The sequence below is a fragment of the Mirounga angustirostris genome, unplaced genomic scaffold (assembly GCF_029215605.1).
Source record: "Mirounga angustirostris isolate CCGP_5_RB_7025 unplaced genomic scaffold, mMirAng1.0.hap1 SCAF_9, whole genome shotgun sequence".
Classification (NCBI taxonomy): Eukaryota; Metazoa; Chordata; class Mammalia; order Carnivora; family Phocidae; genus Mirounga; species Mirounga angustirostris.
In genome coordinates, this window is record NW_026991717.1 from 135,687,548 (window position 1) to 135,714,412 (window position 26,865).

General features: G+C 47.4%; 1 protein-coding gene across 1 annotated transcript in view; it reads left to right on the forward strand.

Annotated features, from left to right (window-relative positions):
* Positions 1-14,158: 14,158 nt before the first annotated feature.
* Positions 14,159-26,865, forward strand: part of CUNH14orf132 (chromosome unknown C14orf132 homolog) — a 55,611-nt gene continuing 42,904 nt past the window's right edge. Inside the window, exon 1 of the mRNA XM_045901477.2 lies at positions 14,159-14,400. Coding sequence (XP_045757433.1) covers positions 14,374-14,400 — 27 coding nt within the window. The 5' untranslated portion in view covers positions 14,159-14,373. The remainder of the gene's footprint in view (positions 14,401-26,865) is intronic.

Sequence of the window (26,865 nt, forward strand, 5' to 3'; positions counted from 1 at the left end):
GACTCTTTGGTGTTTGGAATTGATATACGGTAGTATTCTTGTGACTCTTTGGTGTTTGGAATTATGTCAAAATAAAGAACGACCCTCTAGAGCTCCAAGATAATTATGTTCACTCATATACACCCCATATGGGAGGGGGGAAAGCTAAATTCAGTCAAACAGTGACAGTTTCCACACCTTGGTGGCTAACTAGGTCCACATTTCTGTTGGGTTCACACAGCTGTGGAAATATTGCAGTTGGTGATGGGGAGTTTTCTGAGTCATTCACATGGAGTCGGAGGAGGAAGAACACTGAATATCAAACCCTTATAGAAATCCTCAGGGCTTTTCAGACCACAATGCTTTGAAACTAGAACTCAATCACAAGAGGAAAGTCGGAAAGAACTCAAATACATGGAGGCAAACCAAAAGACAACCGACAGAATGGGAGAAGATATTTGCAAATGACATATCAGATAAAGGGCTAGTATCCAAAATCTATAAAGAACTTATCAAACTCAACACCCAAAGAACAAAGAATCCAGTCAAGAAATGGGCAGAAGACATGAACAGACATTTTTCCAAAGAAGACATCCAAATGGCCAACAGACACATGAAAAAGTGCTCAACATCGCTCGGCATCAGGGAAATCCAAATCAAAACCTCAGTGAGATACCACCTCACACCTGTCAGAATGGCTAAAATTAACAAGTCAGGAAACGACAATGTTGGCAGGGATGCAGAGAAAGGGGAACCCTCCTGCACTGTTGGTGGGAATGCAAGCTGGTGCAACCACTCTGGAAAACAGCAGGGGGGTTCCTCAAAAAGTTGAGAATAGAGCTACCATGTGACCCAGCAATTGCACTACTGGGTATTTACCCCAAAGATACAAAAGTAGGGATCCGAAGGGCTACGTGCACCCCGATGTTTATAGCAGCAATGTCCACAATAGCCAAACTGTGGAAAGAGCCAAGATGTCCATCGACAGATGAATGGATAAAGAAGATGTGGTATATATATACAATGGAATATTATGCAGCCATCAAAAGGAATGAGATCTTGCCATTTGCAACGACGTGGATGGAACTAGAGGGTATTATGTTGAGTGAAATAAGTCAAACAGAGAAAGACATGTATCATATGATCTCACTGATATGAGGAATTCTTAATTGCAGGAAACAAACTGAGGGTTGCTGGAGTGGGGGGTGGGGTGGGAGGGATGGGGTGACTGGGTGATAGACACTGGGGAGGGTATGTGCTCTGGTAAGCGCTGTGAATTGTGCAAGACTGTTGAATCTCAGATCTGTACCTCTGAAACAAATAATGCAATATATGTTAAGAAAAAAAAAAGAAGAAGAAGAAGATAGCAGGAGGGGAAGAATGAAGGGGGGGAAATTGGAGGGGGAGATGAACCATGAGAGACGATGGACTCTGAAAAACAAACTGAGGGTTCTAGAGGGGAGGCGGGTGGGAGGATGGGTTGGCCTGGTGATGGGTATTAAAGAGGGCACGTTCTACATGGAGCACTAGGTGTTATGCACAAACAATGAATCATGGAACACTACATCAAAAACTAATGATGTAATATATGGTGATTAACATAACAATAAAAAAATTTAAAAAAAATCCCCAGGGCTCTTTTATTCCAAATGCCCTCACCCCAAGAATCAGCTTGAGTTCTTCTATGTCAAGATTCTTTCCACTGTAAGGGCAGAAACTCAATTCAAGCTGGCTAGCAAAAGAGAAGGTTTACTGGCTCACTTAGCTGCAGGTTGCCGGGTACTCTGGAGCGGAGGGCTCCGAGGCTGTTGTCCTAAGTCTGTCTCACTCTGTCTTTCCATTCTGATGATCTCCGCCTTCAGACGGACTCTCCCTTCATAGGAGGAAGATGCTACCAGTAGCTCTAGACTTGCCTTCTACTGCCTTCATGGCCTCAGGGGAAGGGGAACCTCTTTTTCCCTAGTAGTTTCAGAGTGAGAGTACTCGCTTGACTTTTATTGGAATAATATGTCTATCCCTGATGGGCTCTGGGATGTAATCACTGATTGTCTAGGTTTTGGGTCATAGAGCGACCCCTAAGCCTGAGAAGGTGGGTGGTAGAGAAGCTCTCAATGTAATCCAGCACTCTGGGTGAGGCTGGGAAGATCTTTTCCCCTCAGGAAAAACAGGGTGCCGAGAGCAGAAAAGGCAAGGATGGATTGGCGGGAGGGAGGGTAAAAACAACATTTCAACTCCACCCTGCACTTTGAGTCCCCAACTTGCACATACCACAGTTTTCCCACACCTTCAAAATGTCTCCACCTAACAGGATGCAAAAAAATCATGTACAATCCAACACTGCCCTCTCCCCTGGCCCCAGAGACAACCTAAAGGCATGTCCAGATCCAGATCCGAATCCATGACCCCTGGGTGAATTTTATGAATCTCGATTAGATCTGAGTATGATTTCCAGATGTCCAGCTAACGTTCAGCTGAATGATAAATTAACTCTCTCTCCTAATGCATCTCTTGTGTAACAGTGGAGACAGAAAAAGAAAAATTGCAACAAAACTCCCTTTGGAAAAGAAGATAAGGAGAAACAATGTAAGACTACTACTTGGTCATATTGTTTACCTTAGGAATGATCACAGGGACTCCCTCCTGGCAATGAACAAGTCCTTGGTGGTCACTTTTGGCTGCCCCTGGTCTGCTCTCTGGGGAGATCTTCCTCATCTGCTGACCCTCATTGCTGGGTCAAGAAGGATTCTCCTTTGAAAGCTGTATGTCCCTGATAATCCAATTTCTGATCAAGGAGGTTCAAGGCCCCATGATTGCCTCCAGGGATGAGTAACTCAGGCTTTCAGTTGTCCGCTACTGGGATTTCTCCAGGAGCCCAATGACTGACAAGTTCATTAAGAGTCTGGTCTGTTTGTTTCAGGGCAAGTCCTCAGACCAGCACCCAAAGTTAGAATTCTGCTTGAGCTGGGGTCCTTGCAGCCAGGCCATGGCTTGGGAAATTCTACAGATGATAAATAGGCTTCCGTCTGTTCTCTTACCTGCCTCTTAGTCAACTTGTGTTATTAACCATGGGCAGAAAAGGAAAGGCAGCTTTTATTCTCCATCATGTTTTGGGTGGGCCAGCTTCCAGCAAAGCTCATCTCTTTCTTGTAAGAACTTACTGAAGTCCACAACAAGCTTGCTCCAATATCCTTTCTCCACCATGTCTCTTAAAGCAAGTACCAACAGGCACATGGCCCCTGTCCCAGGAGAAGCAAGCGACTCTCAACCAGCTGGTTGGTTCCAAATAACTTCCCCATTGTAGATTTTAAAATTCTCACTTCTCGCCACCAGTTGCCATTCAGCTGATTCCTCATCTTAGGTTCTGTTACTTGCAACACCCCACTTCTACTATGAATTTCAATACTGAGCCAGATCTTTTGGTTTCAGGACACAAAACTCTTATTTATTTTCTCCAGTAACTGCAAAGTCCAGAGGTAGATGCACCTTCAGGCACCACAGCATCCAGGTGCTCCAATGATGGCATTGGGAACTTTCTCCCATCATCTCTCAGCTCTGCTTCCCTGTGGGTTGGCTTGGGTAGGAAGAGGACCACTGGCCCCTCCAGATCTGCATTCTACCAGCTTAGCAACTTCACAGAGAGACAGCTTCTCTTTCCAGGTAAAACACCAGGGCTAACTCTCATCGGACCAACCTGGGATTGCATGTTCACCCCTGAATCAAATTCCTGTGGTATCTGGGGGTGGCATCAGTCCTGCCAGAGCCACATGGACAGAGAGACAAGGACAGGGATGACCCAAGGAAAATGGGGATGTTGTCATCAGAAGAGAGAGAATGGGTGCTGAACAGACACAAACAATACACCTCCCCTCTCAGTTTCTAAACTTTCATGGCAGCTGTACCTGGATAACAGCAAGAAAAAGGGAAGGAACAATTCTGCATCACCCACTGTGTGGCTTTTATCAGCTTATTTTTTCAACATAAGTTTTTGAGCACCTGTTATTACAAAGAATAAGAGCCGCTAACTCTTCTACAGCACCTAGTGTTTCCTAAGCTTCACACTGTTAACTCATTTACACAGCTCACAACTCTACAAGCTGAGTCCCATAATGACCATAAGAAACTGGAGCACAGAGCACATTGTCGTCCCGTTGGTTGTAGGGCTGGGCATCTTTTAGGTTCCCAGCGCTGCTGTAACAAAGAATCACAAACCGGATGGCTTGAAACAGCAGAAATATAGTCTCTGACAGTTCCGGAGGCTGGAAGTCTGAAATCAAGGTGTCAGCAGAATTGTACTCCTTCTGAGACTCTAGGCAGACCTCCCTCCTTCTCTTCCCCGCTGCTGGTGGCAGCCAGCTGTCCTTGGGCTTCCTTGCCTGCAGCTGTGTCTCAGTCTCTGCCCCATCCTCACGTGACCATGGGCTCTTCTCTTCTTATAAGACAGTCACGTTGGATTAAGACCCACCCTAATGACCATACTTTAGCTTAATTACATCTTGCAAGACCCTCCCTTTGAGGAACATTTTCACAGGTACTAGGGGTTAAGACCTCAACATATCTTTTGCGGGGACAGAATTCAGCCCACAGCATCCAAGCCAGGCCTGGTCCCAGAGTCCTCTGGTACCTCTGGTCTCAGGTCTGGGAGACAGCTACTGGGGTCCCAGAGGAGAGGAAGCCGGGTGTGGACCTTCCAGGAGCTTCTGCGGTGGGGGGAGACACAAGGTAAGCAATGAGTGCTCTGATGAGGGTGGGCACGGAAACCGGGCATTACCCAGTCACTGGCAGGTTCCTGGAGGCGGGGGTGTCTGCATGGAGCCATGAGAGATGAGCAGGATGCAGGCAGGAGGGGGCAGGGACAGGAGGGAGGGACAGGTTCCAGGCAGAAGGGAACAGGACAAAAGTTGGGAGACAGAGGGAACGGGGCTCGTTTGGATTTGTCAAGACAGTTCAGCAGGACCAGAGCAGAGAAGTCAGAAGGAAATGCAGAAGAGGAATCCAAACAGGCTGGCAGGGGCAGACCTGGGAGGTGGGAAAGCCTTGCCGAGGAGCTCACACGCTGTCCTGGATGTCGCAAGGAGCCATGCGAAGGCGTGTGCCAGGCTCCGCTAGAGGTGCTGATTTCTATCCAGTTCTCACTGTCCTGTCAGGTCGGTGACAGTAGCCCAATTTGACACAACAGAGAAATCGAGACTCCCAGAGATCACGGCTGTCTAGGTAGAGGCAGAGGCCAAATGTGGCTGGTCACTGACCCTGGAAGTCCCCTAGGGACACATCTTACTCCCCGGGGGTTGGGCTATGAGGCGAGGGCAGTGAACAGATCACCAGGCCAGATGCTGAGTTCAAGTCCCGCCCCTCTGCTCCTTAGCTCGTGACCTCGGGGAAGGTGCTCTGCTCCCTGAATGGTGCCTCCCACATGCAGACACCTCGCCCTGGCAGGGCAGCTGCCTGGAGTGGCCGAGAAGTGGGCACAAAGGGGCTTGGGCAATGGATGCACGGAAAAATGGGAACAGCCTGGTGACGGCATGATTCTGATCACCACCGTCTGTCCGTGTGACTTCCTGGGGGGAGGATGGGCGGCAGCTGCCGGGGCAGGCAGAGCTGGAGGAAGAAGCATCCTCATTGTGGCGTCACAGCCATGCCACCCTCCCCAGCAGACCCGCACTGTCCCCCACCATTTCCTCCCAATGCAATCAGCGCTTTAATTAAAATCAGTTCATCAGACTCTGGAGGCACAGCCAACAAAGGAAGCAGAAAGAGCAATTACCTTCTGGAGGCGGTGCCTGGAGCTGTGGAAGTTTCCTATGAAGAGAAGCAAGTGGGGGTGGCCAGCAAGACGGAGCTGGGGGCTTGGGGAGCGGGAGACACTTTCCTCTCTGTGTGGAAGAGACTCGGGCAGCCGTGCATGGGTTTCTGACTAAGCATTCTGCACCCCAGCTCCCTGTGGAGGACGGAGATGCTGGGGTGGGGGGGGCTGCTGTCTTCCCCCGTCAGTGAAAGAAGTGGGGCTGGATTTGAAATGCCTCTCTGTTTTGTCTACTTGGGAAGCTGGGGACTGACTTTGGTTAAAATTGCCCCCGGGCTGGGCCACCTTGTCTGTCCTTCTCTCTGCCCCTCCAGCCCATCCTTGAAGGCCACAGAGCTGGCCCAGACCCCTCCACCCTCCCGCATCCCACCCCAGCTCCGCAGATGAGCTCTGGCCAGAAACAGAACACAAGGCCCTTACACAACTTGAAATTTTCTAGCAACCCCATTAAAACAGGCAAAAAGAAACAGTTGAAATCGATCTTAATCTTACGTTTTATTTGGCCCACTATACCCAAAACAGTGTCACTTCAACAGGCAATCGATATTGAAAATCATTACTTTTTGTATGCTAAGTCTCCAAAATCCCGTATTTTATACTTATGTCTCAGTTCAGACTTGCCATATTTCTTTTTCTTTCTCTTTTCTTTTTGAGTATAGTTGACACACAATGTTACGTTAGTTTCAGGTGTACAACATGGTGATTCAACAAGTCTACACCACAAGTGTAACTGCCCTATGTCACCTCACAATGCTATTACATCATTGACTATGTTCCCTATGCTGTGCCTTTCATTCCTGTGACTTATTCATTCCCTAACTGGAAGCCTGCATCTCCCAGCCCTTCTCACCCATTTTTCCCATCCCCCCATCCCTGGCAACCATCAGTTTGTTCTCTGTGTTTATAGGTCTGATTCTGCTCTTTGTTTCTTCACTTGTTTTGATTTTTAGATCCCACATATAAGTGAAATCGTATGGTCTTTGTCTTTTGCTGTCTGACTTATTTCACTTAACAGAATACTCTCTAAGTCCATCCAGGTTATCACAAATGGCAAGGTCTCATTCTTTTTTATGGCTGAGTAATATCCCACTTTATATATAAAGCACATCTTCTTTATCTGTTCATCTGTTGATAGACACTTAGGTTGCTTCCATATCTTGGCTCTTGTAAATTATGCTGCAATAAACATAAGGGGGCATATATCTTTTTGAATTAGTGTTCTCATTTTCTTTGAATAAATATCCAATAGTGGAATTACTGGATTGTACGGTATTTCTGTTTTTAATTTTTTTTTTTTTTTTGAGGACGCTTCATACTGTTTTCCACAGTGGCTACACCAATTTGCATTCCCACCAACAGTGCACGGGGTTCCCTTCTCTCCACATCCTCCCTAACAATTGTTATTCCTTGTCTTTTTGTTTCTAGCCATTCTGACAGGTGTAAAGTGATATTTCACTGTGGGTTTGATTTGCATTTCCCTGATGATTAGCGATATTGAGCATGTTTTCATGTGTCTGTTGGTTACTTGCATGTCTCCTTTGGAAAGGTGTCTTCAGGTCCTCCGCCCATTTTTAATCAGATTAGTTTGTTAGCATTGAGTTGTATAAGTTCTTTATATATTCTGGATATTATCCTCTCATCAGATATCAATTACAAATACCTTCTCCCATTCAGTAGGTTGCCTTTTTATTTTGTTGATAGTTCCCTTCACTGTGCAGAGGCTTTTTATTTTGAAGTAGTCCCAAGAGTTTATTTTTGCTCTTATTTCCCCACTCTTGGGAGACATATTTAGAAAAATGTTGCTATAACTGACAGCAGAGAAATTACTATGTTCTCTTCTAGGAGTTTTCTGGTTTCAGGACTCACATTTAGGTCTTTAATCTGTTTTGAATTTATTTTTGTATATGGTATAAGTAGTCCAGTTCCTTTCTTTTGCATGTAGCTGTCCAGTTTTCCCAACACCACTTATTGAAGAGACTGTGTTTTCCCCATTGTATATTCTTGCCTCTTTTGTTGAAGATTAATTGGCCACATAATTTCGGGTTTATTTCTTGGCTCACCATTCTATTCCACTGATCTCTGTTTCTATTTCTGTGCCAGACCATACTGTTTTGATTATGATACCTGGAATTGTGATGTCTCCAGATTTTTTCTTCTTTCTCAAGATTGCTTTGCCTATTTGGGGTCTTTTGTGGTTCCCTAGAAATTTTAGTATTATTTGTTCTCGTTCTGTGAAAAAATGCTGTTGGTATTTTGATAGGGATTGATTAAATCTGTAGATTGCTTTGGTTAGTATAGACATTTTAACAATATCCATTCTTCCAATCCATGAGCATGGGATATTCTTCCATTTGTTTATGTCCTCTTCAGTTTCTTTCATCAGTGTTTTGTAGTTTTCAGAGTACAGGTGTTTCACCTCTTTGGTTAAGTTAATTCCTAGGTATTTTATCCATTTTGGTGCAATTGTAAATGAGATTGCTTTCTTAATTTCTCTTTCTACTATTTTGTTATTAGTGTATAGAAACACAACTGATTTCTGGGTATTAATTGTGTGTCCTGCAACTTTACTAATTCATTTATTATTTCTGATAGTTTTTTGGGGCAGTCTTCAGGGTTTTTTATGTACAGTATTATTTCACCTGCAAATAAGGCCAGTTTAACTTCTTCCTTATCTTACTTTTCTTGTCCGATTGCTGTGCTGACTGGCCATATTTCAATTGCTCAGTGGCCTCATGTGGCCAGCAGCTCCTGTATTGGACGGTGCAGGTCTGTACTGTGTTAATATTGGGTGATAGTCATCTTCATTTATCAACTGGGTACATCTCCCACCTGTGGAACTAGGACCCAGTGAGGATGTATTCACCCTCCAGAGAGCCTGGCACAGTGCCTAGCTCTTGGTAGGAGCTTCATCATTGTTTTGGAGTGAATCAATGATTCATTATGAGGGAGGGTCTCTCTGCCCATAATATGAAATGGTGCTAGGCGATATGGGCATGGCAATGGCCCAGGAATCCTGCCCCCAAGGTCCCTTTTCTTGCCCATGCCATGGGAGCCCAGAACCAAAGAGGAAACAGTGAATCCAACAGGTCAAGTTCCAGCATCTGGCATTCACTCATTTTGAATATCAGCCCTGATGTGTGTTCACCAGCAAAGGAAAGCAGGTAAGTACAGGGGGTGGGTGTGGGGGCTAGAGAGAGACATTCCACTTCCTATAGCCCCCTACTTAATTTCATCCATTCGTTTATTCAACCATAAATGCTGATTAGCTCATTAGTTTGTCCATTTAGGCAATGTTCCCAGCGTACTTCATTTAAGCTGGGCATTTGCTAGGTGCTGGTGCGTTTCACAAATAAATAAGAAACCATCCTATCTCTTGCTCTGTAATCCTCTGGTGAACTTGTTCTAGCAGAACCAGTGTTTAAACTAGAATAAACAAGCAAATGAGCAACCCTTATATAAAACTGACACCTTCCCTTCCCTCCCCCCCCTTTCTTTAAGTTTTACTTATTTAAGTGATCTCTACACCCACCGTGGGGCTGGAACTCACAACCCTGAGATCAAAAGTCACGTGTTTCTTCTACTGAGCCAGCCAGGTGCCGCATGTGGACTTTAAATAACCTTCCTTTTCTCCTTCCGTCGATAGCACACCTACTATGTGCCAGATACAGTGCTAGGCCGTCTTTCCACCAACTCATTCAATCTTCCATTTTTAGGGATGAATAAACTCTGGGTCAGAAGAGGTTAGGTAGCTTGCCTGATGGCTTCCAGCTAACAAGTGGCAGAGCCGAGACGCAAACTTGACTCTTCTGCCTCTCTAAATGGGGGGCTTTGAACCCTACTGCAGCTCCTTGTCATTGCTGTTGAAGTTCTGCTCCATGCCTTCCAGATGCACAGGGCCCCGCACACAGCAGGTGCTCCAGAAATGCCAAGTGAATGGATGAATGAGATACTTGTTGAGTTAAAGAATGAATGAATGAGTTCTTCATTACTTTGGGATGATTTGTTTTTGCACTGGCCTGACTAAAATATAGGTTCCTGATGGGTCGGAACCATAGCACAGAAGGCATGTGGGCTCTGCAATCAGCCGGATCTGGGTTCAAATCCCAGCTTGGCCCACATTTGCTGTGCAACCTGAGCAAGTCTCTCAACCTCTCTGAGGCTATGTTTTCTGAGGTTTGGAAGCAATATATGCAAGATTCTATGCCTAGCATAGTGTAGGTGCTCAGAAAACACCTGTTAAATGGAATGGCACTGAATCTCAATTTGATAACAGAGTCTTGGGGAGGGCTGGGGGAGAGAAGAGTTAATTTTGATTAGGTGGAAGATGAGCTGGCATCAGAATCATTCGGGAAACATGTAGAATCCCGACTGCATGCCCCCCTTCCAGAGAATGAGATTCAGGAGGAATCCGCCTGATGAGCCAGACACTGGTAGGCAAGTGATCACCCTGGAACATTCGAATGGTCAGAGGAAATGTGTCTTGCAGCAAAGGTTGCAGAGGAAGGAGAGTGAGCCAGGCCTTGAAGGACAGCAGGACCTCCACCACTGCCCTGGATTTTCTCTGCCCGTTAAAGGACGGGTGGGTCCTGGGCCATCTCTGCTCCTGTGATGGGCCTTGAATAATTGATCAAGTCGCTCAGTGAGAAGCTCATGAATTCTTAAACCCTTTTAAGGGCCTTCCAGGAAGGGACGGCATCCCCTCCAGGGTCTCTGTGGTCCTGTGCTCTCTTTATCTAGGTTCTGGATAAAGCGACCCCCCTGCTGTGACCTTCAGGTCGACAGCCTTTTAAGGAATGGAATGTTTCCCCTCACAGGATCCCCAATTCTCTGCGCATATGGATTCTACGCCAGTAATTGGCCTAAAGGCAGTCTGGAGACTGTCCCCAGGACCCAAGCCCTCTAAGCAACCCCTTCCTCTGTCCCTATGCCAACCTGCCAAGACCCAGAGCTTGCAGGTGACTTGAAACCTGGGATGCTCAAGGCCCCGGCAGATTGCCTCTCCCAGCAAGTAAATAAATTTTTAAAATGGAGAAATGCTATGGAAAAAAATAAGGCATTTTTGGTTTTATTTTAAGGACAGATTACTTAAGCTAGGGAAGGCCTCCTGGAGGAGGTGGCTTTTGAATTGAAACCTGAACCATCAAAAGAAAGATCTGGAGACAGACAGCTGCAAGCAGAAGGAATAGCAAAGACGGTGTCCCTGCAGGGACTTGGTGTCTTCCTGGGATGGAAAGAAGCCCAGTGTGGCCAGGGCACAATGAATGAGAGGGTTAGTGGGGTATAAGGGAGATGGAAGACTGGATCTACTGACCCTTATGAGGGCTCTGGGGAAAAGGGCAAAGATACCCTTCCTTCTGGATAGACATAGACCCTTATCTATACACAAGATTCCAGGAGAAGAGCATGGCTGAATTTTAACCTCCCCTTTCCTGTCTGCCAGGCAACCTTTTGCAGTGTGCAACATGCAGAACTGTACATGGAGGACCTGGGGAGTGCCATTATCTGTCTTGATGGAGCCAGACAAAAGGGGGAAATCGTACCTCAGTGCTGGCCAGGTTAAATCTGAGATGCCATTAGCCATCCAGGAGAAGTTGCTGAGTAGACAGATGGATGTGCCCATCTAGAGCTCAGGCAGAGGTCTGGGTGTCCTCACTGGATCATCACACGCTTGGATGAGACAGTCGGTGGGGGGGAAAGCCACAGAGTGGTATTTGGGATGTGCAGATCTGCCTGTGAGGTGCTTACTAGTCTGTGGGAGAGGTCAACAAGGTGCTTAGAAATCAAAATTTAAGGAGACACTCCCTCCCAGGGTCACTTAAGTGCAGAGGTGGCACCTGAGAGTGGGTGACACTTAAAAATTCGTGTCTTCTTAACTTTAGTCCCGGTCCCTTGTAATTCAATGGCGAAAAGGTAGTCATGACAACTAATGGTGCTGGTACACTTGGACACTCACTTGGGAAAGAAAAAAAAGAACCTCACACCTTCCTTCACACTGTATATAAAAACAAAAATAGGTCAGAGACCTAAACATAAAAGCTAGAAGTATGAGACTTAAGGGGGGGAAAAACAGAGAAAACCTTCATGACCTTGGGGTAGGTAGGCAAAGATTGCTTAGGCCACAGAAAGCATGAACCATAAAAGAGAGAAAAAAAATCAATTGGATTTTATCAAAACTAAGAACTTTTCTTCCAAAAAAAAACACCATTAAGAAAATGAAAAATGCCGAGGCCCAGAGAGACTGTGTGTAGTATAAATATCTGACATAGGACTTGTTTCCAAAACACGTAAGGAACTCTTATGACTCAATAATAAAAGGACAATTGATCCAATTTTTTTCAATGGGTAAAAGACCGGAACAGACCCTTCACAAAAGAAAATACATGAATGTCCAAGAGTGAGCAAGTGAAAGTGATGTTCAAGGTCCATCGTCATCAGGAAAATGCAAATTGAAACCATAATGAAGCACTACTTTACACCCACCAGAATGGCTTTCAGTTAATAACAATGTCAAGTGTTGATGAGAACACCAAGCTACTGGAATTCTCCTACACTGTTGGTGGGAATGTAAAATGTACAAACACTTTGTAATACAGTTTGGCAGTCTATTACAAACACACAACTAAGCCATTCCAATTTGAAAATAGAAACAAGATCTCTATACAAAGGCTTGTAGCCAATGTTCAATGTTTTACTCATGATGGCCAAAACCTTGGAAACAACGCAAGTGTCCATCAGCAGGAGAAAAGATACAAACAAGAATGGTCCATCCATACACAGGAACAGTATTCAGCAATCAAAATGTAACTACCTAAATATGCCACACCATGGATGATTCTCCAAGGCTGAATGAACAAAGCCAGACAAAGAAAAAGTACAATTTGTATGATTCCATCTATATAGAAATCTAGAAAAGACAAATCTTGTCTGTAGTGATAGAAACCTGTTCAATGTTTGCCTGAGGCTGGAGGTGGGTGGTGGGGGTTGACTGTAAGGGAACAAGAGGGAAATTTTAGGGGTGAGTGGAATGTTCTATATCTTGATTATAGTTCTGGTTACAGGGTGTATATATGTATCAAGACTCATCAACTTGGATCTGTAAAATAGCTACATTTATGTAAAGTATATATCAATAGAGTAATTTAAATACCTCCATTCAAGGTTTTGTTGCTAACCTTTTAAATCCTTTGGTCCTCCTTGTTACTCTGAGTGTGGTAATGTCTGAATGTTTCTTCTCTTCAAGGACATTGTGGTTAAATAATCTGGTTCACGGCCAGGACATAATGGGCATTAAAAATGGACTCAGGGGACACCTGGGTGGCTCAGTCGGTTAAGTGTCTGCCTTTGATTCAGGTCATGATGCGGGGTTCCTGGGATGGAGCCTCATGTTGGGCTCCCTGCTCAGAGGGGAGTCTGCTTCTCCCTCCCCCCCTCCCTCTGTGATCTCTCTTGCTCTATCTCAAATAAATGAATAAAATCTTAAAAAAAAATAAAATAAAATGGACTCAGGAATTACCGGTGCATGAGGGAACTGGGGCCCAGAGGGGAGACACTTGTCTAAGGACACACAGCCCAATACAGGTATTGACTACAAGGTGTTGCTGGGGGGCGGGGGGAATTGCAGGTTTGGGTTTCAAAAAAATAGAACCCAAAGACGCAGAGGCAGACGTCCGTCTATCATCCGCTCACCTCCTGTCCTGTTTTCCTTCAGAACTGAGTCTTGAGAGAGGTCAGGGTGCCCCCCCAACCCGAGCGAGGCCAGGCCCGCCAGGCGGGTAATTGCACAAACCCTAGGTCTGCAGAGCGTCTTGCAGGTGAGACGCTCCCTCACCAACACCCCCGCCCCCCCCGCCCCAGCCTAAGAGCACAGTCTTCACCAAGCAGCGAGGTCCACCCGGTGCAGGTCTCTGCACCTCCATCATTGTTCACCTCGCCGCCCAGGGTTCTGCGAGGAGCAATGACAATGGTTGTCTGCTCTCGCTACTCTCATGGAACCTAGAAGTTCTGCTCGGGAAAGTGAGGCAAGGCAAGGAAATAAAGAACAAGCCGAGCTAGCATCCTTGTGCCCAGTTCCAGGGCCGGAAGCACACTGAACTCTGGGCACAGAGCTGGCACGGAAGCTGGGTCACCCTGACCCTGATCCTCAAGCCCCAGGTAAGGCACGCCACCCCTCACGGGGCGCCAACAGCGTTGTACTTGAGGTCCAGGCCGGTTCCTGCTCCCACGAGCTGGGCGGCCTCCGGCCTCAGTTTCCCCACTTGGCCCCCACGCAGGAGAGGATCTGGAGCGCGCAGGGGTTGGCCGGGCCCCGCCCCTGGGGTGGGGCTGGGGCGGTCACGTGGAGGTGCTCCCCGGCCCCCGAGCCCCGCCCCGCCCCGCCCCCCGCCTCGGCCGGGTCTGGGTCTGGGTCTGGAGCCGAGGCGCAGAGCCCGCCGAGGTCGCCAAGCCGGGGCCGCTGAGCTCGGCGGCGCCGCGGGGTCCGGGGTGCCTGCTCGCTGCTCCACCCGCTCCCGGCCAGCTGTGCCGGCGGCTGGACCCGCCGCCGCAGCACCAGGAGCAGCCGCGAGGACTCGAGCGCGGGCGGCAGCGGCGACACCATGGATCTGTCCTTTATGGCCGCGCAGGTAACGGGGCGCCTTCCCCGCGCGCCCTGGGCTGCGAAGTTTGGGGAGGTTCGGGGCCACGGGCTTGCCCTGCGCCGGGAGGCTTCGAACCGGGCGGTGGCCCCCGCCGGGGATCTACGTCCCGGTCCTTTGTCCAGAGCCGGGCATCCCCAACCTGGTTTCTCTCGTCCGAGGCGGCGAGCGCGGCTCCCGGGGGTGGGGCGGGCCGTGCGCCCTGAGCACCCCGGGTCGCTCTGTTCCCAGACTGCGAGGGGCCTGGGCGATGCGAGTCGACCCCTCCCTGCCCATCCGCTCCCTGCAGTCCCCGCTCCAGGACCCAGGACTCCCCCAGGGCCGTGCAGCCCAGATCCGTGCAAACCCGGGTGGGTGGGCACCCTCGCTGTTCTGCATTCCCTATCTTCACGAGGCGCAGGAGACGTCCGGCGCCCCCCCTCCCCCTTAAGTGGAGACCACAGCCCCAGCAGCCTGAGGAAGGAGGTGAGACCGGCTCTGTGACCAGCCAAGCGCCAGAGCGCAGCGATCCTTTTATCCTTTTTTTTTTTTTTTTTTTTTGCTTTGTGCTGAGTCTGTAGCCATCAGTGCCCAACGCGACCATAACTCTTCCCTTGACACAAAACAGGTTGCCAATGGCAGGAAAAAAACAGATGACCTCTCATCATTTGATCCTTGCTGAAGGAGAATCCCCTTGAGTTCTGAGCGTTGGGTGATCTTTATGTTTCTGTGCCCAACTCTCATGAGCTAGAACAAAGGCGGGCAGACACCCCCTTTGCAGAGCTGCCTGTGGCCTCTCCCGGGACCCAGTGCCGGGGACAGTCTGGCTCCAGGAAAGGCCACATCTGGTCTGGGCGAGTAAATCTCAGTGTATCACATTCAGACCTTGCACCTTCTATGAGTTAGTTATGTTGGGATCCCAGAGGTAGGAAGGCCACCGGGGTCCCTCTGTCCCCTGCATGTGTAGCAGGGGCCCCACTTGCTGCTGCTTAATTTTCCAGGGAATAGATTTCAAGAGAACACTTTCCTTTCCCGCCCCCAAATTTCACCCCAGTGGAAGCCTCTTGAAAAAGTAACAGCAAAATCCAGGCTGTATGGACAGCGAGTCTCTGAACAGTCATGGAAGGATGCAGAATCCCCAGGATGGTTTTAGATCCCAGCTCTAGGCAGCCTCTTGTTTCATTTTCCAAAATATGCATTGCTCCAGTCAGCACCACTGGTTTTTTTTTGCCTAATTTTCTGTCTCCTGTTCCTAAGCCCACGTTTATAAATATTGTCATGCAGGCATCATTTTAGACAGTGGTGACTTTAGCTACAGGATAACTAGAGTGGCTTCACCAGATTTATTTCTAGGGGAGAGAGGAGCTCGCACACGCCTGTCTTTGCCTGCCCTCCTCTGGATCCCACCAAACAGCTTGTGTCCATGGTTACGAGATGAATTGATCACTGCTAACCCTGGGGCAGACTGGAGCATCAGAAGTTGCTATGGTAACCTGATAAAATAAACATAGGGCTTTTCTCCATCTGTAGGCAGAGCCTGCACAGAGATTGGGTTCTTTTTTTTCTCTCTCTCTTTTTTGTTTACTCTCAAGTTTTGTGTGCTCAGTGTGTTCCTGCCAACAGATATTTGGGTATAGATTACATGCGCAGGCCGGAGTCAGTTGCAAGGAACAGAAACATGATGAGTCATCACGTGGGGAGAGACGCTGAGGTTTGTGGAGCACATGCCAGTCACTTGCACACTTTATTATAGTAAATCCTTACAAGTCTATGACATGGGCACTGTTATTCCCCCTTTTACCGATCAGGTTACGAAACTTCAACAAGATTAAATAATTTGCCTGCTTGGTGCATGTCACCAAGCTTCTGTCCCCACACATCAGCAGTGGACAGTTTGACAGGGAAATGTTAATGCCTCCATCTACTTGTTTGGCAAAAGTTGGGTACCTGCCTTGTGCCAAGCTCTGTGCCAGGCATGGGGTGGGACTGGGGTGCTGGCGATAAAGTGGAATAGGATGTAGATTTTCTTTCTGGGTACTTACAGAGGAATGGAGAAGTGACGGGCCTGGCCATCCCCAGCAGGGGAATGGATCAGGGGATCAGAGCCGGGTGGACCAAGATGCTCTGCACATAGTAGGCCTTCAGCAAGTTTCTGTTAGATGATTGGATGGGGATGAGACAGGATGCATGTGAATCGTGAAAATCAAGAACAGGAAAACAGTGCCTTTGCTGTGTCGGATGCCCCTCCCCCCGAACACCTGTCATCGTCAGGATTTGGAAGACGTGAGTTCTGATAGAGTAGAACTACTGGTGGATTCTAGGCGGAGAGGCAGGAGGAGAGAGGCCTGGAATATATTCACAGAGTCCTTCAGGAAGGGGGAAGGTAGGGGCTCAGGACAGCTGGGAGAGGGGGGCTGGGGCCAGATCACAGAGGGGCTGACTGTGGAGTGGGGAAGTTCACATGCATCAGCGGGCAGTGGGAGCCATTGCAGGCCATTGAGCAGGGAAAGGTTTGTGATTGAACCAGTGCTTTGGGAAGATCCCAGCCCAGTGGAGCATAGTTAGAGGCATGAGTGAAGCCAGAAGGGCACACCTGCTTGATTAACTGAGTGACTGAAACCAGCTCCCTGTGGCCCCAAAAGCTCCTCCCCCTCCTCAGTGTTGTGAACTGTGAGTCCTGTTTCTGGCTTTAAAAGACTCAGAGGATATAAGCCATTTCAGAAAGATTTGCCTCTCAAACGCTAAGCATTACGAAGACACCTTTTATGGATGGAAAGAGTGGACCCGCAACTCCCCTGATGCAGATCTGCCCTCGCTGGTGCGGGTACATGGGGTTGTGTGATGGGGTTTGGAAGAGGCTGTGGACACTGAAGGTGTGAAAACTCAGCTCGTGGACCCCACCTCACCCCCTGAGCCCCAGAGGTGCTCCGCTGACCTTTCCTCCACCCTGGACACACCCCAGCCCCTCTCTGCACAGTTCCTGGGTCCCCAGACACCCTGGTGGGTTGAACAGTAAACAGGAGCACCTGTTTTTCTATGACCAGCAGTGGCCGGAAGGGTAGGGCCGTCCAGACGCCCAGGGAGCTGGAGACCAGGAGGACAGCACAGATGTTGAGGACTGAGCCCCGAATCCCTGTGTCATTGGTGGGGTGGCCCTTACTCCAAAGATGACCCTATTCTCTCCCTCCCCCTCACGGGGGCAGGTGGGGATCTGATTCCCCTCCCCTTAAATCTGGGTTGGCATCAGTGAATTTCTTGACCAGGAGAAGGCAGTGTGAGTGGCGTTCTGGAACCTCAGAGACTAGCTTTGAAGAGGACTTCGGCGTGCGTGGATGGCTACTAGCGTGCTTGCTCCAGGGGAAGTGCAGAGACTCTGAGACCTCCGTGATGAGACGAGGAGTGAACATTTAAGGGACCTACTGCATGGGCAGAAATGAACAAGAGGGGGGTGCCTGGGTGGCTCAGTCGGTTAAGTGGCTGCCTCCAGTTCAGGTCATGATCCCAGGGTCCTGGGATCGAGCCCCGCATCGGGCTCCCTGCTCCGCGGGAAGCTTGCTTCTCCCTCTCCCACTCCCCCTGCTTGTGTTCCCTCTCTCATTGTCTCTCTCTGTGAAATAAATAAAATCTTAAAAAAAAACAAAAAAACAAAAAAGAAATGAACAAGAGGGTGTAGGAGCGCTAGTCACGTGCTTGAGGCTGTAAGGCTGAGTTCAACAAGCACACATATGGCACAAGGGCTCAGTCTTGTGTTTGTCCTGTGCCGTCCCTACAGCGCCTAGTCTAAACCCAAGAGTTCCCAATGTTGCTGCCAGTAGGATCCCCTGGGAGCTTTTAAGACCTGCTGCCTCCACCCACCCCCAGTGCTCCCCTTAGAGTCTCAGCTGGAAGCGGACATTTTCGTTATTTTCTGTCATCCCCCAGTGGATTCCAGTGTGTGGTCGGGGCCGGGGTGGAGGTTTGAAGCTAGAACCGCACTTAGGGCTGTCTCCCTCCCCCTCCTCTGGATGGAACAGATCCTTGGCTCTCTGGTCCTTTTCAGGTCGCAAAAGGTCATGTGGTCCCCAGAAGTCACCCGAGTATGGGTTCAGCAACTTAAAAGAACGAGACCCAGAATAATATAACCCGGGGACTTGCTCCAGAATTGAGGTTCTCCCTTCCTCCTGCCCACGCCTGCCACAGGTGGGAGACCTGTAGTCGGGTAGGTGGCTCTGCTAATCCCCTCATGCAGACAGGGAAGAAAGGGAGAGCCAGGGTGGCTCAGCCGACAAGCAGAGCCAGGCCTGGAGCCCCAACCGCAGGGCCATCCTGCACGTGGGCTCACCGCCTTGCAGAGCAGATCCAGTGCGGGGGTGTGTGGGAAACCTAGGGCTCCGCCATGGAGCAGCTCCAGGGAATCCTCAGTCCCTGAATACAGAGTGTTGTGATTATGTCCGTTTTTAAAAAGATTTTGTTGGTTTATTTGAGAGAGAGAGAGAGAGAGTGCGCGTGCGCAAGCATGAGCAGGGGGAGGGGCAGAGGGAGATGGAGAAGCAGACTCCCCGCTGAGCAGGGAGCCCGATGTGGCGGGGCTCCATCCCAGGACCCCAAGATCATCACCTGAGCTGAAGGCAGATGCTTAACCAACTGAGCTACCCAGGTGCCCTATGTTTATGTCCATTTTTATTTTTATTTTTTTTTAATGTTTTTTTTTTTTTTAAGATTTTATTTATTTATTTGACAGAGAGAGAATGAGAGAGAGAGCACATGAGAGTGGGGAGGGTCAGAGGGAGAAGCAGACTCCCCGCTGAGCAGGGAGCCCGATGTGGGACTCGATCCAGGGACTCCAAGATCATGACCTGAGCCGAAGGCAGTCGCTCAACCAACTGAGCCACCCAGGCGCCCTATGTCCATTTTTAAACATGTTCTTAAAGAGGACCATATTAGTTTCCTGGGGCTACCCTAACAAGTTAGCACAAGCAGAGTGGCTTACAACAGAAATGTAATCTCTCCCAGTTCTGGAGGCTGGAAATCCAAACTCCAGGTGTTGGCAGGGCAGGTGTCTCTGAAGTCCCCAGGGGAGAATCTATTCCACCCCCCTCTCTTAGCCTCACGGTGTTGCCTGCAATCCGTGGTGCCCCTTGCCTGTGGGTGCATCTCTCCGATCTCTGCCTCAGCAAACCTGGCACCCACCCTGTGTGTCCCTGTGTCTCTTCTCCTCTTCTTATAAAGACGCCGGGATATTGGATTAGGGCCCACTCTAATGACCTCATTTTAACTTGATTCTACCTGCAGAGAATCTAGTTTGAAAGGAGGTCATGCTCACAAGTATCAGGAGATAGGGCCTCAAAAGCATATTTTGAGGGGAGACACAGTTTAACCTGTAATAACATCCGAAGACCCATAAGGCATCAGGATCTTGATCCTGGTATTAGTGGCCACTGGTCTTAGAGAGGCAGTGGACAGATCATTTCTCTACACTTTAGTTTCACCATCTGTGAAATGGGCACAAAATCGCCTTTCCTGTGGAACTGTTCATCTAGTCCTTCAGCAGATGTTTCCTGTGGGCCAGACCCAGAGCTCTGGGGAGGAGAAGGCCACAGGCCTGCCATGTGATATGTGGCATTGGGTAGGTAAATGCAGGTGTCCCAGGAGCCCAGACAAGGCACCTAACCCAGAGGTCAGGGAAGGCTTCTAGAAGTTTGAATTGAGCTGTCTGAAGGATGCGTAGCTGCTGTGTAGACAAAGAAGGAGGGAGGACGTTCCAGGCAGATGGAATGGCATGCAGAAGTGTTGAATGGAATAGGGCTTGAAATAGTGTCTCCTGTTGGGCATGGGGGTTGCAAGTCAGGGCATTTGGATGGACCGGGGACAGGTGGGGAAGGGGTTGGAGACTGGGGCCAAGAAGGTGACCTTGTTTGGTAGAGCAGAGTGGGGTGGGGTGATCCACAGAGCAGAGGGCTGGCCTGGAAGGACTGGCTCCTTGCTCATGCCCTGTAGACACACAGCGGGTTCTTCCCAGTTTTCAAGAAAACAGAAAATTCAGATTTTTACAAGCAGTCTGGATTTTTAACTGTTGACCACTCATTAAAAAATGTTAAGAAGCCAACCAACCATGATGTAAACTGTTCCAGTTACTTATTGCTTATTCATTCAGTTACTGAGTGGCTTAAAGCAATTGCTCATTTTGCTCACGGTTTTGTGGAACCAGGATCTGGGAAGGACTCGGCTCGGCAGTTTGTTTCTGCTCAGTGGCAGCTGGGCCTGGAGTTGAGACTTCCAGCCTCGCACACACATCTGGTGACTCTACTCAACTTGACCATTCTCACCACTTGGCGTGTGGTCTTGCAGATGTTTCTTCAAGCAGCTGGGGTTTCCTCCCAGGACGGTGGTCTTCTTGTGTGGCACTGCCTTCCCCCAGAATGGGCATTCCTGGGTAGAAGCTGTGAGGGTTCCTATAAATGAGCCTCAGAAGTCCCAGAATGTCAGTAACTCGGTGTTCATTTGGCCAAGAAAGTCCGAAGGCCAGCCCCAGTTTCAGTGGAAAGGATCAGATCCTACCTCTCAGTGTGGGGAGCAGCATGCACGTCCAGGAGGGACGGAAGGAATGGCTATCTTTGGGGACTGGTCACTGCGGGGGCCAAATCGGGCAGGTGTGTTGGGGGCGTTGATCCTGGGGATGCCCGTGTGATTGCTTCAGACCGGTAGGATGTGTGTAGAGCTTGACTAAACCTTGTGAACTGCCAAGCCCAAGAGAGAAGTAAACTACTACTAAGGAGGTAGGCCATGATGTTATTAGGCTGAACTGTATCAAGTTGCTGATACTTGGCCATTTTTGACCTGACAGTTTCATATAGTTCAGCCTAATCAGTACTACCTGGTAAGACAGTAAGTTCTTGAGTTATGGAGCGGGGGAGTGAGGAGGCATGGGGAGGGGGATCAGTACCAGCTGGGGAGATTTGAGGGGACTTCCTGTGTTTGAGGAGTGGGGATCTTCCTCTCCCCCCGCCAAACATACACACATACACTTCTCCCCTCAGCTGAGCTTTTAGAACTTTGACCTTGCTGGTGGGAGGACATAGTCACTCCTGGAACATTATGTTGATAGTGGGCAGGTCTTTCTGGAAGACAGCCTGTGTGGTCTAATCATAGCTGAGATACATCTGCTGCCAGTCCCTCTCCCCCTGCCCTTTCCTCCCCCTGGACCTTGGGGGGTTCGCAGTTAATTTGCACTTTAATCATTTTTCGTGGAGAGGGAAAAATCCACAAAAGAATCTGGTAGTGCTGAAGAGGCGATTCTGTTATCTCTTGAAATGGCCGTCGCTACATTCATGGGCTTGTGGGATTATTCCAAAAGATCTGCAAGACACCAGCAGAAATTTTCTCTCCCCAGAGAAACACAGCACCCCCCAGAAAAATAGAATTCTAGGGAGTTTGGCAGTCTGCTACTTAGAGAATGCTTTCCCCAGCCAGCGACGGCTCTTTTTTCTTAATGTAAGAATTATCATTAAAATACAAATTGTCTATTATCTCAAATGTTTTTAACCAAAGGGCCTGTCTTGTTGTACTTCAAATTCTCATTTAAAAGATTTAAACATTTTATCATTCTAATTAGACCTGCTTCGGAAGAGAATATAACGCTACATTTTTGCAGGAGTGTAATGAGCAGTTAAGGAAGAGTAAAAATCCATGGTACTTTTTGTAGACCAGATTTCGAGACAGCATTTTGGGAGTCAAGACATTCCATTTGTCTGGCAATAATTATATGTCACAGAGCTGAGAGAACCGGGGCATCTGGAGGTGAATTGCAAGTCTCCAATCAAATATTTGAGTGTTTATGGAGCAGCTGCTATGTGCTCAACCCTGCTCACCCTGCTTTTAGGATCTGAACCCCAGTTCCTTCTATTCTGACGTGATGGAGACCCACCTCTGTTCACTTCCCACCCCATTCTGTCCCCTCAAGATGTCCCTGTATCTTCCCATCATAACTGCCACTTATCAAATGCTCAGGGGAGTGCCAGGGAGGCCCTGTGTTGTGCAGTACACAGTATCTCATTAAATCCTTTATGATAGGTCCATGGAATAAGCAATTTTAAGATCAGTTTTACAGATGAGGAAACTGAGGCTCAGGGCATACACACCTGGGATTCAAACCCAGATCTCTATGCCACGTCGGCTTGTTTTTTTAAATGCAATCTCATAGTCTCTGCCTTCTGATTAGAGTCTTTAAGCCATTTATATTTAGTGTGGTTTTTTTAATGTGGTTGGGTTTAAATCTACTATCTCACAGTCACCTATTGGTCCCACCTGTTCTTTGTTCCATTTTCCCTGGTTTTCTGCCTTACTTTGGATTAAGAAATTTTTGTTATTCCGTATGATCTCTTTTGTTGGTTTACTAGCTCTGTTTTGTTATTTTAGTGGTTGCTTTAGGATCTGTAGCATATATCATTAAGTTATCACAGCCTAGCCTAGCCAAAGTGATATTATGCCACTTCACATTCAGTGTGAGAACCTTATAAAAATATATTTCTATTCTCCCCTCTCAGCTGTTGTGCTATTATTGCTATGCATTTCATTTCTGCTTATTATAAACCTCACACTACATTATTATTTTTGTTAAAAATCAGTGATCTTTTAAAGTGATTTAAATAGCAAGAAGAAAAGTCTTATATATTTTCCCATATGGTTATTATTTCCAGGGTTCTTTATTCCTTTGTGTAGATCACAAATGTGGTATCATTTTCATTCTGCCTAAAGGATGTTAACATTTTTAGTGTGCAGAAGTGCTGGCAATGATTTCTTCCAACTTTTATATGTCTGGGGTGGGGGAGGTTTTTTTCTTTTTCTTTTTATTCTCATTTTTGAAAGTTAATTTTTACTGGGCATAGAATTCTAGGTCGACAGTTTGGTTTTCAGTGAAGGTATTGTTCTTCCATCTTCCTGCTTGCAGTGTTTCCACTGAGAAATCTGCTGCCATTGGATTTTGGTCCTCTAAACATAACATGTCTTTTTTTCCTTTGGCTTCTTTAACAGTTTTCTCTTTATTGATTTTGGGCACTTTGCTTATAATGTGGCTTAGTGTAGTTTTTTGTTTTTTGTTTTTTTTTCATGTTTCTTGTGCTTAAAGTTTGGGAGCTTTCACATCTGTGGGTTTGTACTTCTCATCACCTTTGGAGAGTCTGTTGCCATTCTTTCTCCCCCCACCCCAGTTTTATTGAGATATGGTTGACATGTAACATTGTGTAAGTTTAAGTTCTACAACATGGTGATTTGATACATGTGTCTATCACAAAATGATTACCATATCCTTACCTCACATAGTTACAATTCTTTTTTTCTTGTAGTGAAAACTTTTAAGATCCATTCTCTTAGCATCTTTCAAATATATAGTACAGTATTTTTTTTTCATTTTTTTTATTCTTATGTTAATCCCCATACATTACATCATTAGTTTTAGATGAAGTGTTCCATGATTCATTGTTTGTGCACAACACCCAGTGCTCCATGCAGAACGTGCCCTCCTCAATACCCACCACCAGGCTAACCCATCCTCCCACCCCCCTCCCCTCTAGAACCCTGTTTGTTTTTCAGAGTCCATCGTCTCTCATGGTTCGTCTACCCCTCCGATTTCCCCCGCTTCATTCTTCCTCTTCCGCTACCTTCTTCTTCTTTTTTTTTTTCTTAACATATATTGCATTATTTGTTTCAGAGGTACAGATCTGAGATTCAACAGTCTTGCACAATTCACAGCGCTTACCAGAGCACATAATAGTACAGTATTTTTAACTATTGTCACTGTGCTGTGCATTATATCCCCAGAACTTATTTATCTTATAACTGGAATTTTGTGCCTTTTGATTATCTTCACCCAATTCCTCCACCCCCTGCCTCTGGCAACTACCAATGTGGTCTCTATTTGTATGAATTTGGTTTTTTTTAGATTCCACATGTAAGTGAGATCATACAATATTTGTTTTTCTTTCTGACTTGTTTCACTTAGTGTAAAGCCCTCAAGGTCCATCCATGGTGGTACAAATGGCAAGATTTCATTCTTTCTTATGGCTAAATAGTATTCTGGGTGTGGTGTGTGTGTATGTATGTGTGTGTATCCCATCTTTATCCATTCATCCATTGATGCACTCTAGGTTATTTCAGTGTTCTGGCTGTTATAAGTAATGCTGCAGTGAGCATAAGAGTGCAGATATCTCTTCAGATAGTGATTCCATTTTCTTCAGCTATATATCCAGAAGTGGAATTGCTGAATCATATGGCAGTTCTGTATTTTTTAATTTTTAATTTAATTTTTGAACCTCCATACTGTTTTCCACAATGGTTGTGCCAATTTACATTCCCACCAACAGTGCACGAGGGTTACCTTCCCTCCACATCCTTGCCAACACTTGTTCTTTCTTATCTTCTTTCTTCTTGATGCTAGCTATTCTGACAGGTGTGAGGTGACATCTCATCGTGGTTTTATTTTGCATCTCCCTGATGATTAGTCATGTCGAGCACCTTTTCATGCACCTGTTTGGTCATTTGAATGTCTTCTTTGGAAAAACCCAGATTCAGATCCTCTGCCCCCTTTTTACCTGGATTGTTTGAATGTTTTGCTATTGAGTTGTGTGAGCTTTTCATTATTTCTTTACATATCTTTTCTGTTCCCTCTTCTCTTCTCCTTTGGAGACTCCATTTACACATACATTCGTCTGCCTGCAGGTGTCTTCCCAGCTCCCTGGTGTTTATTCATTTTTTTTTGAGTCTCCTTTCGTGTTTCATTTAGGGTAATTATTATTGATGTGTCTTCAAGTTCACCAGTATTTTTCTTGAACATCCAATCTCTGTGAATCCTGTGCAGTGTATTTTTGATCTCAGACATGGTAGCTTTTATGTCTAGAAGCTCAATTTGTGTCTTTCTTTATATTTTCAATTGTCTTAACATATTCAGTGTTTCCTTTAGCTTTTTGAGAAGAATGTGGAATAGTTACAACAACCGTTCCTCCGTGCTCCTCTGTTGCTTCTAAATCTGCCTCAGTTCTGGCTGGTTTTGACTGACTGCTTTCTCCTCATAATGGGTCATATTTTCCTGCTGTTTGGCATGCCTGATAATTTTTGATTAGATGCCAAACATTGTGAATTTTACCTTGTGGGATGCTAGGTATCCTTGTATTCCTATAAATATTCTTGAGCTTTATTCTGGGATGCAGTTATGTTACTTGGAAACAGTTTGATCCTTTGGGGTCTTGCTTTTAAGGTTTGTTAGGTTGGACTGAAGCCATCTTTAGTCAAAGGGCCATTCTTTCCCGCTGGTGAGCCAGGCAGTTCTGAGTAATCTACCCAGTGCTTGTGCATTGCAAGATTTTCAAAGTGGCTGGGGGAAACAGGGACTATTTCCGGCCCGTGTGGATGCAAGGCACTATTCTCTGTCATCCTTTTGGGTGATTCCTGCCTCCATTGTTTCCCTGACACACATGAACTCATCAGTCCTCTGCTGAATATCTGAGGGGTCCTTCTGCAGATCCCCAGGATTCTCTCTCTGTACAACTCTCTCCCCTCCATGCTCTGCCTCATTGTCTCCAGCCGCACTGGTCTTCCCGGACTCTCAATCCTGTCTTTTCAATCAAGGAACCCACTGGTCTCTGCCTGGGTTCCCCTTTCCTGCCCCACAGCCTGGAAACTCTCCCCAGGCAGGTAAGTGAGTCACTTGTAGGGGTCACCTGGTTTGTTTCTGTCTCTCAAGGATCAGTGTTCTTCACTGCCTGATGTCCAATGTCTTGAGAACCATTTTCATGTATTTTGTACATTTTTGTTGTTGTTTCATTCAGAAGGGTAGATCCAGTCCCTGTTACTCCATCTTGGCTGGAAGCAGAATTTTCTTAAGTGTTTTTAACGGCTCTGTTTCCACCTTCTTCCTTTCCTGCATTGTGGAAAAGGGGATGTAACAGCTGAGTCTGAATCTGGCCCACTGCCCACTCCCCCGACTCCCAGCTGTGGTCCCTTGCTTGGTCTGGCACATCTTGGAATCTTCTGAATGTTATAAAATGTGGGCGGTGTTCGCACTTTATCTCACCGGTGAGTCTCTGATACCAGAGTTAAAAAGCCAAACTGCACGGACCGAGCAAGTTCCTTTCCACGCTACCCTTGCCACGTGAGTTTCTTCTGGGTGCCCTATGAGGGGACATCTGAGACACCGAGAGAGCTAGTGCTGTGCTGCCTATGTCAGCCCTGGATGCCCGCAGCCGCAAGTCAGGCTGCTTAGTGAGCAGGGGTGGGTTCCCTGAGGCTTCCCTCCAGGCCCCTGCACCTTGGAGAGGCTCAGTCCCCAGAGGGATGAAAGTGAGGGCTGGAGCAGGCTGGCAGGCAACAGCCAGGACCCTGTGTGTCCTCTCCAGACCCCTCAGTGACCCTTCATCCATCCCCTCAGCACAGAGCTGTGGGAGCCGGTTAGGAATGCAGTTAAACTTGGCTTCCAGCAGCTTTGGGGGGGCCCTCGGGGAGGTG